General features: G+C 34.7%; 1 protein-coding gene across 2 annotated transcripts in view; it reads left to right on the forward strand.

Moving 5' to 3' along the window:
* CACNA2D3 (calcium voltage-gated channel auxiliary subunit alpha2delta 3) overlaps positions 1 to 12,597 on the forward strand; it is a 378,091-nt gene that overhangs the window by 179,534 nt on the left and 185,960 nt on the right. For both annotated transcript variants that reach the window (XM_079316838.1, XM_079316837.1), the window contains exons 9-10: positions 163 to 237; positions 9,125 to 9,214. In XM_079316838.1, coding sequence (XP_079172964.1) covers positions 163 to 237; positions 9,125 to 9,214 — 165 coding nt within the window. The remainder of the gene's footprint in view (positions 1 to 162; positions 238 to 9,124; positions 9,215 to 12,597) is intronic.

Here is a 12,597-nt window from a genome sequence, read left to right on the forward strand (position 1 = left end):
AGGAAGAGAAATACCACAGCTAGTTTTTAAAAATGTACAAAATCCTTTTGTTCTTGCTTTCTGTGCCTATTTCATTCACTGTAGTTCTAAGCTATTAAATTGAATTGTATCTTCCAAGCTTTTAATTAAATTTTTCATCATACTTTGTATTTCCCTCTGTAGTATAATGAAGAACTCCACTATGTAGAGCCATGTCTGAATGGAACATTAGTTCAAGCAGACAGAGCCAACAAAGAGGTAAGGAATGAAAGTAACAAAGCACTAGAGAGCTGGGATGCAGTGGGTAACAACGTGCTATAATGATCTTTTCCTAGTACAATACATTCCATTATTAAAATTTATTAATTATTCTACTCTTGTCATTCTAAAGGAATTCTATGTGACTCAATAAAAAGAAAGAAATAATCTCCTAGTCAATTTGGTTGAATAAACTTAATGAGAAATTGCAGGAGTCATTGAAAATATACTGTTAATAAAGTTGGGTAATTATTTTAAGTAAAATATTTCAACCACTTTAAATTGAACTATCATTCTGTTAACAAAAATTACTGAGGAAGAGATTGCATTCTTAACTCAAAGTAACACTAAAGTTGAAGCAAAATCTCCAAACAAATAAGAATAAAAGAATTTAACATTCCAAACAGTTCTGTCAATATAATAATGTACTCATTCAAGAATGTTCTGTGAAAATGTTCAGATTAGTTATATCCTGCTAGAATTTATTAGGGGGAAGAAAACCATTATGGTGACTACAGTGCAAATTTTATTTGAAGAAAGATTGCAGTATGAATCTGTATCTTGAAATTTAGTTTATTGCCTGACAGTTTTCTGCAGTGGTTCTGTTCTGGCACACTTTAGGAGCTGAGGTAAGATTGTTTGTGATATGTGAAATTATGAAATAAGATGATTGAGAAGCCCTGTGATTCTTGTAGAGGGCAAGGACTGTTAAAATGAGCCACATCTGTTATTATAGAGCTTCTTCCTTGCTAAGGCTTCCTCTCTTCTTAAAGTGGTTTGTCCATCTCTCCTGAGTCTTGCCTATGGCTGGAGAGGGCAGCAGTCATGTCTTTAACTGATTTCTATTTTCACTAAAAGAAAGTTTATTTGTGCTCATGCTGTCACTGGTCTGCTACAGGAAGTAGAGAACACAGCTCTGAAAACAGCATTTCCAGTGTGCCAGTGCCAGGTCTCTTTATATTTATCAAGACAAAATGACTTTTGATGTTGTTAGGCTGATCTTTAGTCCATTGCATTACTCCCAAGAGTTCTTTGCATTCTTTCTATGTCCTACAGAAATTATTCTTCACGAGCTTTTTCTTTTATACATTTGATATTTACCACTGTAGGTATCTAAATATCATTTGGTTGCTATGTGGGCATGAATTGTCTATAATAATTTAATGTTGAAGTCCCTTATTTGTGAATTGTGATGCAGCTTTCTAAGTGAGCACTTTATTGTGGGTGCATCAGATAATCCACATGAAATCTGTGCAAGTTCTAGATGCAGACCTAAAGATTCAAATGTATTGCCCAGATGTCCTGTCTGGAATTAATCCCACAATTAACCTTTCCATCATTCTGCAACTGATCAAAATGCAAATTACCCCACACCCATATGTTATTTAATGTCAGATTTATTTTAATTTAATTGATCAAAAAGTTTTTATGCCTCCCAGATGATGCTCAGATTTTATGAACAGTGCTCAGTTTTTCAAAATAAATGAGTAAAAGTTCATATTTTGTTTTTCAGAGTAAATGTTGATATAATTTCTGGTTAGTGGAATTATTTATTTACTTATTTAATTTTTTAGGGAATAACTTTGTCCTTTGTCTATAAACTGAATAATATATACAAGGTTTGGGGAAATAATTAAATATTACCTTTTTCTAGTTGGTTATATTGGTGAGGTAGTTCACATTCTATCCTTGAAAGGCCAGAACTGGAGAAAAACCTGAGATAGCATGCAACATTTTGATGCATTTATAAATACCATGCTTTTGCCAATCTTCTTTGCTTTCTTATATGTGATTTATATATTCTCATATCATTTTTCTAGACACTGTAATGAAGTTAAAAATTTATTTTCCTAAACACTAGAAGGCACAAAAGTTCCATTGTCCCTACTACAGCTCAGAGTACAAAGTAAAGATTGTCCAAGGAGGTGGACAGCCACTTAATCCTACTGGAGTAATTCAGTTATCATGCTCCTGAACCCAGTTAAAAACAGCTTTCTGAAATATCTGATACTGTTGTAAGATGTGATACTGTGTGATTTGACTGTACTGACACAGCCAATTTACCTGGGGGCCTCATCAAAAACTCACTGAATTGACTGGGAAAGTTTCTCTTGAACTCATAGCTCTTTGGTCAGGCCCAGAGAAAAAAGATGTCCTAAAATATTGTTCCATGTGAACATTCCAAAATTGGTCCAGAGCTATCAGAATATTGAGCTGTTTTTTGGAACTCATCAAAAGTATTCAACTGTTTGGGTTGTAACTTTTATTTCTGTGAGTCCCACAGATACACCAGGCTACTCCTGTAGTTTGGTTTTTTTTTGTGTGTGTAATTGCTATTGGTCCATTGTAATATCAGAAAAAAAGTAGATAAAATTACACTTTCTCAACCAGACTTACAAGATAAATACTCCTTTGCAAGTTCACTGGTAATAATAACAACTTTTTCTTTTCTTTTGTTTATGAAATGATAAAAAACCCAAGAAAAACATCAGGACAAGCACTGTGTTTTGTAGCTTTTCCAAGCAGTCATTATCAGCATGTGACAGTGTTTCTGTACTGGCAAAGTCGAGCAGGAGATTGACAGGCAATGTTTTGATACAATCTATTGCTTCTGTTTACACATGTCTACATGTGCCTGATTTTTTTTTAATTCAAACCTAGGTCTGAAAACATAACTATATATTTGGTTCAGAACATTCTATCCTTCATTTTTGTGTCAAATATTCTCCTCAATTGAATGGGTGCAAGGATGATCACATCTGTTATTAGCAGTATAAGATTTACTTGCATCAAAAGAAATACAAGTATTTAAAAAAATTGGAATGACTTTTCTTTAGCTGAATAGGCGAATACCTATTCTCAAATAATAACTTTAAATAGAAACAATTAAAATTCGCTGTAATTGGTATTTCACATTGCTATAGTTTTATTTTATGTGGAAAGAGGAGATCTAATACTGATGATTGCAGGGATTGAATTTTAACAGTTCACTGTGCCACTCTTTTATGCTGCTATTCATAGTCCTGACCTTTCTTAAACACATATCACTTAATGCAGCACTGTGCCTGGAAACATGCATGGAACCAAACTATTAGCTATGCTGAACAAACTTGAATTTCTACCATTTTGGCAGTATATTTCTCTCTGTCTCTTTTTAATTTTTTTTTTGCCATAATACATTAGTTTCAATATAAAAAATTCCCATTACATTACCATTAAGGGAAAGAATCCCTCCTGTTACATACATAGATGCACATCCTAGTTCTTGCTAACTGCATCTTGCTAGGTTCATCTTGCAGTTCTTAGAAGCAGAGATAAGAAATTACTCTGAGATGTTTGGAGCTTTAAGTCTCACGAGGAAAGCAGCTGTCTCAATAATCCCAAATAAAAGTTGCACTCACAGGATTAGTACCCCAGTCTATATTTATCTTGAAATTATTTATTAAAGAACTACTTTGCTGTCTGCAAGGCTCAGATGTTTTCAAATGGAATCTTTCCACTCTGAGGATGCCACTTAAACATGTTGAATGGCATTCTTTGAATCATGTTTAATCTCTCAACTTTAACAAAACAAAGGAACAGAATCTAGAAGAATAGCTGTCCTTATCACTTGCACTTCATTTGTAGAGAGCTAAAGGGCAAACCAAACTTCTCAGAATAAATAGGATTAAATTATACTAACTTGGGACAGCTCCTCCTTTCTGGGGAGAGCCCAGTGTGGTGTTTGCTGTGCTGAGAGGGCTCTGTGGTGCCAGCACAGCCCTGCTCATGCCCAGCCACAGCCTTGGCTCTGCAAGGCTCAGTCAGGAGTGGATACTGAATTTTGCACCTGCAGCATCCTCCTGTAGGCAGCTGAGCTACAGCCAGAGCCTCTTCTGTTCCCAGGAACAGCCCAGGTAAAATGAAACATGGGAGCATCTATAGGGAATGGAAGGGTTTTTTTGCATGCTACAGGAAACAGCTTCAGCCTCAGGGCTTGTAGAAGCCTGGGAAATGAGAGTTTCTTAGTGGTGAATATTCAGTGGGATTACAGGTACCAAATAAACATGTTCTTTCCCATTCAGGGATGGGTTGCAGAAACTCTTATCCCTAATGTTCAGGGAATGCAACAGGCTTCCACAGAGCCAGACTTTCAGAAAATTCAATTACTCTTAGAAAAGAAAAAGGAAAAAAAAAAGCTGTCTGGTTTATACATTTTTTCATTGAAACACTGTCACTCTTTATCCCCACCCCACCTCTTCTCTCTTTGGTGCAGAAACAGTAAACAAAGTGTTATTTCACACATTGGCTCTAGAACACTTAGGATTATTTTCTGGACCTCAGTAGTAAGGGAACTACTTACCTAAAAAAAGAAAATCCACTCTCATTAAAGTATGGAAAAGCATTTAAAGCATTGTAGCTGTCTTATATCCACTCTGTGGTGACACTCTTCAGCAATGGATTTTAGTTTCCTGTTGCAAGCACCAGGAAAGACAATACAAAGCCAACTTGAGTTCCATCCCTCCTTTCATTTTTCTCTGTCTTTCAGGTAAGAACATATAGCTGACATTAGAGAAAATCTGTACAAAGTGCACACAGAGGACCAAAATTGCATTTCTCTTTGAATAACATCCCAGCTATTATTTCTGAAGCATTCTTTTCCTTCAGAATATCTTTATTCCATTTGCATCTTTACTTAAATTATGAGTTAAGATTCAACTGGAATATCAGAACTGAAATCTCTTCTCACAGCTATATTCTTAGTTTATATGATGATGATGATGCTCAAGTTAGCCAAAGACTCTTGATGCTGCATTTGCTTTACAATGTTCAGTCTTGCTCAATGAATATTTTGAAGACTGGTACAGATTTCATAGTGATTGGTGTAGCAAAAGCACAAATGTCTTTTGATCAAGCCAAACCAATACCAAGTTAGGGGTCCCTTGATCAAGTTCTTAAAGCTTTAATAAATGTCTGGTGTATTACAGTAGATTTTTGAGGGACATCAAAGACATTTAGTATCATTAAGCACTGTGACATTTAACACATCCATGCATTTTTGTGATGGGAAAGGAACAAAGTTTGGAGAAAATACATTTTCAGCCCTGGATATCCAGCATATAACTTGCTTTTCTTTAAGAAAGTGTGAAGATAATTTGAAACAAGTAATGGTTCTAAGATCTAGATCTCTTCTCTGACAGCTTAAAGAACAGCCAAGTAATTGAGTTATAAAATCTTCATTTAACTTTAGGGTTTTGGTTTGGTTTTTTTACTGCTAGCAGCAATCTACAAGGAGAAGATGCTAGTATAATTTCTGTAATCTGTTTAGAAACTTCCCCAGGTTTTGACCAAGTTGTTCTATTATTTTTCTGCAAAACTGCTGGTTCTGTAAGTGCTTATTGTGTGTAGCTTTGAGAGCAGTGAGGATCTAAATGAACCTTGAATTTGTCATGTACACTTCAGAAAGCATTCTTCTTTTTGAAATCTTATTGAATGGAGTTTGCTTGATGTATTTGTAAAAGACAAGGTTGCAACTTCAAACATGACAGTGATGTGAGTGGTGTTATATATGTGCCACCAGTTTTCCTAAGATACACTTAGGCATCCCAGTACTAGAATTCTTCCAAGACAGAGTGTTTCAACTTTCATTATACAATAGGAGAATACAGTAATTTGTTTTTGGAATAATTATAATATCAGGTGGTATGGCAGGTGTCACTGTGTCTCCACTTACATCTAAAAGTTTTCACAGCCTAGCAATTATAATAAATTTTTCTGTTGGCACATACCTACAGTGAAGTTCAATTTAGATATGTGGATATTGTAAGCTATCCCTAATTTGCAGAACTTGCTGTAAGTTTTGTTTATCACAGAAATTAAATCTGTAATTACATTGGGTGGCATAACTGAGGTTGAAATTAATCTGTGATCCTAAATGTGGTTTAGTAATATAAAATATGCAAGGTATTTGAATTTTACCAGACTATTTTATAATTTGGCATTAGTGTTAAACAGCTGCTACCTTGAAGTGTATCAATTTGCTATACACAAATTTAAAAAATAGTGGGAAATAGTTCAGACACTATTCTGTCACCGTCTGCACTTTCTCCACAAATTACAAACATGTGGAACTGCCTATTTTAATACTAGTTTTCTTGGGCCAAGAGGTTTTCATCTTTGAGAAACTCCATGTTACAATTTACCTACCCCAAAGGAATCGGATGACAATCTGATTTAATGTAACTTCAGATTTAAAGTAACAATATTACAATATACATTCCTCTTTTATATGTTTTTTTAATGTACTATATATGGGTTGAGGACATTTCTCTGTAAATGTTTCCAGATGAAATATATCATCTTCTAGATGCACAGATAGGCACAGTAACTCCAAACTAAATCAAGAACTTACCCCAGCGTAAATTCAAATGACAGAAATAGACAGATGTAATGTATAACTTCCAAAAAGCTATTTTTCTATGCAATTACCAGAAATTAAATAGCCAGAAGACTGATTCAGCAAAGAAGCTGAGTGAAATTGCCAATAAGAGGTTGGTAAATACAAATTTTGCATATTGAATTTTATTTAAGCAAATTACTTTTGCATATTTATCTATCCATCTCTGTCAGATCTCAAAAGACAAAAAATCAATTGCATTGCTTAGCTGTTAAAAACCCCAAAATAGTAAAACCTCTCTGAAATCTACTCTTAGTTTAAAACTGTCAAGCTGTTATAGACCTTCAAAACTTTCAGAACCCCCTGACCACTGAAATTTGATCTGATGTTTTCTATTGCAATAACTAATTTACTTAAGAAGAATTTTATTTTATTCTGAGTATATTGAATCTTGAGCTCTTCATTCAGCATTGTTTTCATGATTATTTTTTCCAAAACACACCCTTCTTTTCCAACACAATGTGTTAGGAAACAGAAGGGATTGGGTAACCACTACAGTAAGGTAAACTGTAATTGCCCTGACAAAGGATTTGGAGTGGGGTGATGCCTAAATGCATTTTACATGTGTGATGCACATTTATCAGTCAGTACATGTGGGTAAACCTCACTGTGACATGTGAAAACATCATTCTTCCACCTCACACAGTCCTTCTAATTGTGTTTTTTCTTTCTTGTTTATGTGCTGATGTAGTCCATCTTCACAAATCTGATAAATCTTTGCCAAGTATGTCCCAGGACCATTTGGAGTTACAGCCTGTGTGGATAGGCATGGGAAGCAATTCTAGAAGTAGCAAAAACTTGCAGTAAAGCTGACAAGGAGACCTGGAGGAATGCTGAACCCATTAATGATGCTTTTCTGTAGGAAGCTCAGCCTTGTCAGACAGTTAATAGCAAATACCATGCTTTTCCAGTGTAACTGTATAGCCTCTGTGCATATATTAACTGTTCATTTTTGGAATCAGTGAAAAATGCTTTATTCATTGACTTGAATCCATGGTCCTGTACCCAGTCTAATTTGTATATTCCTACTCATCATATGTGGTACCTTGTTTTTTGGTAAACATAAGTAAAATCTAATAAAATATTTGTGCAAGGTACAAAGCTGTATGCAGCAGTTGTGTGATTTTAATGCTCTGTTTAACTGTCCTATGACACATAGAATATGAAGGATATTAAAAAACATCCTGGGTTTCTTCTCATTTGAGTTCTGGAAGACCTCATCCTGACTTACCTGGATATGTGGTTTTGTATCCTGATTCTCTTTTGGATCATCACAGACACCTCCCCAGCTGAACACTTCTGTGCTTCCTCACACAACTCCTGTGCAGCTCTGACCCTATAATTTTGTAATCAGACATCAATGTCTGATTGTCATAATTGTCTGCCTAATTTGCATTCAGAATTACCAAGCTTATGCATGGTAATTAGGTATGTGAGTCTACAATTAGATATTGCACATTCTGGTATTTGCACATGGAAATTAAGCATACAGTTGCCTGGGAATGTGTGTGCACAGTTGGACAGATACCCCAGTCAAACCAAATGATAGCAAAAAGAGACTGAGATAAACCAGTTTATTATTAAAAGGGGCTCTTTAAGTTGTAAAGTTGAAGCATGCTTTTTGACTCATTAAGAGCTGGGGACTCCAGCTTTTTGAGATCTCTTTGGTTTCTGAAAGTTATTGAAAGTAGAGTTAAGGTGGTTTTTATCTCATTCTGACAACATGTATTCTTTTTCTTTAAACTGATATTTCAGTGGTATTTGTCTTGCCCTGACAAATATTTTTTATGTACTAGTTGGGTTGAAATACCCTTTTCTGTTTTGAAGTCCTTCTGTACTTAGCCAGTTGTGAAGACTGAAATAGCATTTCACACAAGCACTGGCTCCCCTGCTATTTCCCACCACATAGGTCTTAATTTTCTTCTTACAAATTAATAGTCTTCTTCCTGTGTAAAAGAGTTTTTTAATGAGTCTTATATAATTATTGACACTGATAAGCTACATTTATAATTCAGTGACCTAATGATAGAACCTACCATCTTTTAGAGCTATGTACTCTCAAACCTAAATTAGAGAAATAATTATTAAGTATCAGATTCAAAAAACCTGCAGAGAAAATAGTTAGAAATTATTTTAAATTATTATACAAAATGAAAAGAAAATATGAAGATCTCTAAATAGAAACACAAATGAAAAACCAAATTAAAATTATTTGATTGAATAAGTAGCCAAAAATGTATCAAAAATGTGATGCCTTTGCCTTTTTATTGTAGTAACACATCCTTAGTTTAGTGTTACTTAAAGAGTCAAAAAGGATTAACTGGGAATTATTTTGTTAACTAGTGTATGTGCTCATTTAAAGAAGTAGATTTACAGAATTCAGAAATCTTTTATCATCCACAGATCTTTTGTAACAACATTCTGACAAATGAAATCTTGTTCATGTTTCAGCATTTCAGGGAACACCTTGACAAGCTTTTTGCAAAAGGAATTGGAATGTTGGACATTGCTTTAAATGAAGCTTTCAACATGCTCAATGAAGTAAGTTCATACTTTTTAGATCCTTTTTCTTTTTCACCTCCTACTTCTCTTCCCTTTTTTCAACTGAGTTTATATTAGTGAAAATGTTTTAAAATGTTTCCTGAAGTATAATCTTGCATTTTGTGGAAATAAATACTAAAGTGTGTTAGTCTGCTAGAACATGAAAAAAAAATTCTTCTAAACTAAGTAGCAAAATGTCTTTTGATTGAAGGATGTAGCTTGGAAATGAGAGCTCAAACCCAAATATTCTCCAAAACAGTTTGACTTGACAAGTGTGCCTGCCTTTATGCTGTGTGATCCTAGATTAATTAATGGTTCTAATTCCTGTGTATTCATCTTGAAGGGCAATATTGATTGATTCTTTTCCAAGCATAAAATCCTAAAATGAAAAAAAGGAGTATCTTCTTCCACCCACTGCTCATGTGTTCAGTCAGACAGTGTGGAACTAATGCCTTCATGTGGTGCATGCCAAAAATGACAATGGGAAAAAATGCAAGAAGTAAGGGGCACTGCAGTCTGTTTGTAGAGGTTTTATTAAGAATTGTGGGCACCACATGGAGACTTGGGAACCAGAAGAACAGTATGAGTGCCTCAGTGCAAGAGATGTTCTATGCTATTCCTCCAAATCTGTATAAACTGAAAAAAAAATCACATTGCAGGGAGTGAAGGACAAGACCTGAAATAAGATCTGGTTCGCTTTGGTTTAAAATCTATGAGGTAACTGAAGTTATAATGATGAATATGGTATAAAAATCTCATTAGATAATCTGATGGTTCTGAGAATAAAGGGATCTGGAATCCCATGTGCTGAATTGTACCCATGATGAGAGATCTGTAAGATCATGATGGACTGTGCTACATTTATGTTCAGCTCTCTTCAAGGGGTGTATTGATTGCTTCTATTTATACTTTAAAAGGAAGTATAATAAGTTCAATCCTTACTTCATATAAACTTCCAGAAATGCCAGCATAAAAATCTCTTCCATTTTATACAGGCATTTCTGCAAAGTCTATGGGAGATTCAATTAAGCAGCCTAGGCCAGAGGAAAAGCTACCAAATCTCCCCCAAATCATTTTCCACTTTGTCTACAGGATGTGACCTCTATGTGCCAGAAGCCTATTCTTTGAATTATAGGTTAACTAAGGATGTCTTTTCTTCATTTAAAAAAAAAAAAAAAAAGAAAAAAAAAAGAAGTGGTTGAACGAGGAGGGGAAAGGAGTGGGTGGTGGCACATAGGAAAGGAAAAAAAATAGAGAAAGCTTTGTGTTACACAAATAAAGATCTGGTTGGATTTTAAAATGGTTCAGGGGTTACACTAATTAAACTCAGTCAATTTTGCCTTGCAATTACCTTTCAGTATTTGCTATGGTTGTCAAGACTTGAAGATGTTTGCTACTGATATCTTTGAAAAGCATGCTTAAAATTCCACTTCCAAATTCTTCCCAATTGTCAATTTATGCAGTGTACATTATACAGGGTAAGAATACAGAAGTGCTTGGTACAGTAGTTAGACACCTACTATGTCATGTGACAACTGCAATTATCTCTTCTGGTGACAAATGTGCTCTTTGCAGTGATTACCTTTAAAAAAAATCATAGCCAATTAAATAAAATTCTGTGACATTTCAAAGACTGTTAATCACAACCAAATGCTGTAAATGTCAGGATGCATTGAAATTTTTGCTGCTAACTGATGAATCACTGAGTTAATTGTAGTTCATCATAAGCCCCTTGTCATTGTTATTATTATGGAAAACACTTTCATCACTCTTGCTATTCAATAAAATTAAAAGTTTTAGACAAATATGAGAAGATATTACTCATCAAAGTATTTGAATTTAATCTCATTCTTCAAAATATTCAGATAACTGTGTAGAATAATGCAGATGCATACAGAGTGGTGTTTCAAAATAAATGTACAAAGGCATTTCCCCTTCATTAATTTCTCTTTTAAGATACCTTGCCCCCTTTAAAATATATTGTCCATGTGAGGAAGCTATCCCTAGACAAAGTAAGTTCACCTTTATGAGAAAATAATGGCTGTAAGATCATGAAGGAATTCCACTTTAATAACTCTGGTTCTGGTTAAGACTGGAAAACCCACCACAACAAGGGAATTTTAAGGAGTGATTGCCTTGCAAATTACAGTGTCTTCACCCAGGCAGTGATCACAATACTGTTAACTCTGTAAATCCACATTAGCTGCTCTTTAAGGCAGAGTGTTTCTGTTACTGTTAGCTGATGTTTCTATTTGATGAAAAAGGAGCTGATCTTGAGAAGAGATGCAGGGGATAGAAATGGTTGTTGAATGTGGGTGTGATTATTCAAGTACAAAAAAATGTAAAGGCAGAAAACACAGAAGACTCCTGGAACCACCACCCACCCTTTTCTACTGTAGGCATTTCTACAAAAAATGAAATTTTTAGGAGAACTTTTTTAGAAAAAGTGGGTTTTGGAGTTTGGAAAAACAGTGAATATGTAAGGGTGAGTAGACTGCAGAAACCTTAAAAGACAGAGTTGTTGGTAGTGCAAATCTAACCAGGAATACTCTGAATAATTTTTTCATGACTGCAGGAGCAGGCAGAATAATTTACCTATCAATATAGGTTACTGTTTCTTAAATGGGACCACCCTGTTCTGAGGCATAGAAAGGCTGATGAGGTGGGACAAGGTAATTCTTGCTTGGATTTCTCAGCATCAAGAGAGGGGCCATAGAATGACCTGACCTCAAATGTGCATCGTCAAATGTGATAATGTACATGAAAACTACAAGTAATTGTAATATCCCATTTATTGACATTTTCATCGATTTTTTTTCTAAGTGTTCATACAGAGCAATTAAAAATCAAATAATTTTGCAACTTGGCTTTTTTTTTATTATTATTTTTGCTAGAAGATGGATATTTCCCTAAAATTACTTGAATACAAAAGGTAATACACAGACAAATATTGTGCAACTAAAGCTAATGGAGACACATGGATTCAAAGTCAGAGCACCAACTCCAGAATGAAGAGATCAAAGCTCATGTTATGACTCAGTCCAATGTATTTGCTCTTTGACAGGAGAAAATCCCATTTGTATAATGATGAAGCTTCCTTTGCATATTTCAGAGGATTGCTGATTGCTGTCTGAGTACCTGTGCTCAAGTGCTGCACTTCAGCAGCCTGAATTACTCATATGTACTCATTTTGGGTAATAGGAGAATCTCAGAATATATAAATAAGAACTGGGTTCTCCCAGATAAATATTTTAAGGAAAATAGCATATGGAATGCAGAGTGAATATGAATGAATGCCATATGAACAGTCATATGTCTCTCTATGAGTTGTGTATCTCCTGCACTTCACAGAAAAATCATCATTCATTTCTTCTTTTTGTGTA

Source organism: Erithacus rubecula (assembly GCF_903797595.1).
Source record: "Erithacus rubecula genome assembly, chromosome: 13".
Classification (NCBI taxonomy): domain Eukaryota; kingdom Metazoa; phylum Chordata; class Aves; order Passeriformes; family Muscicapidae; genus Erithacus; species Erithacus rubecula.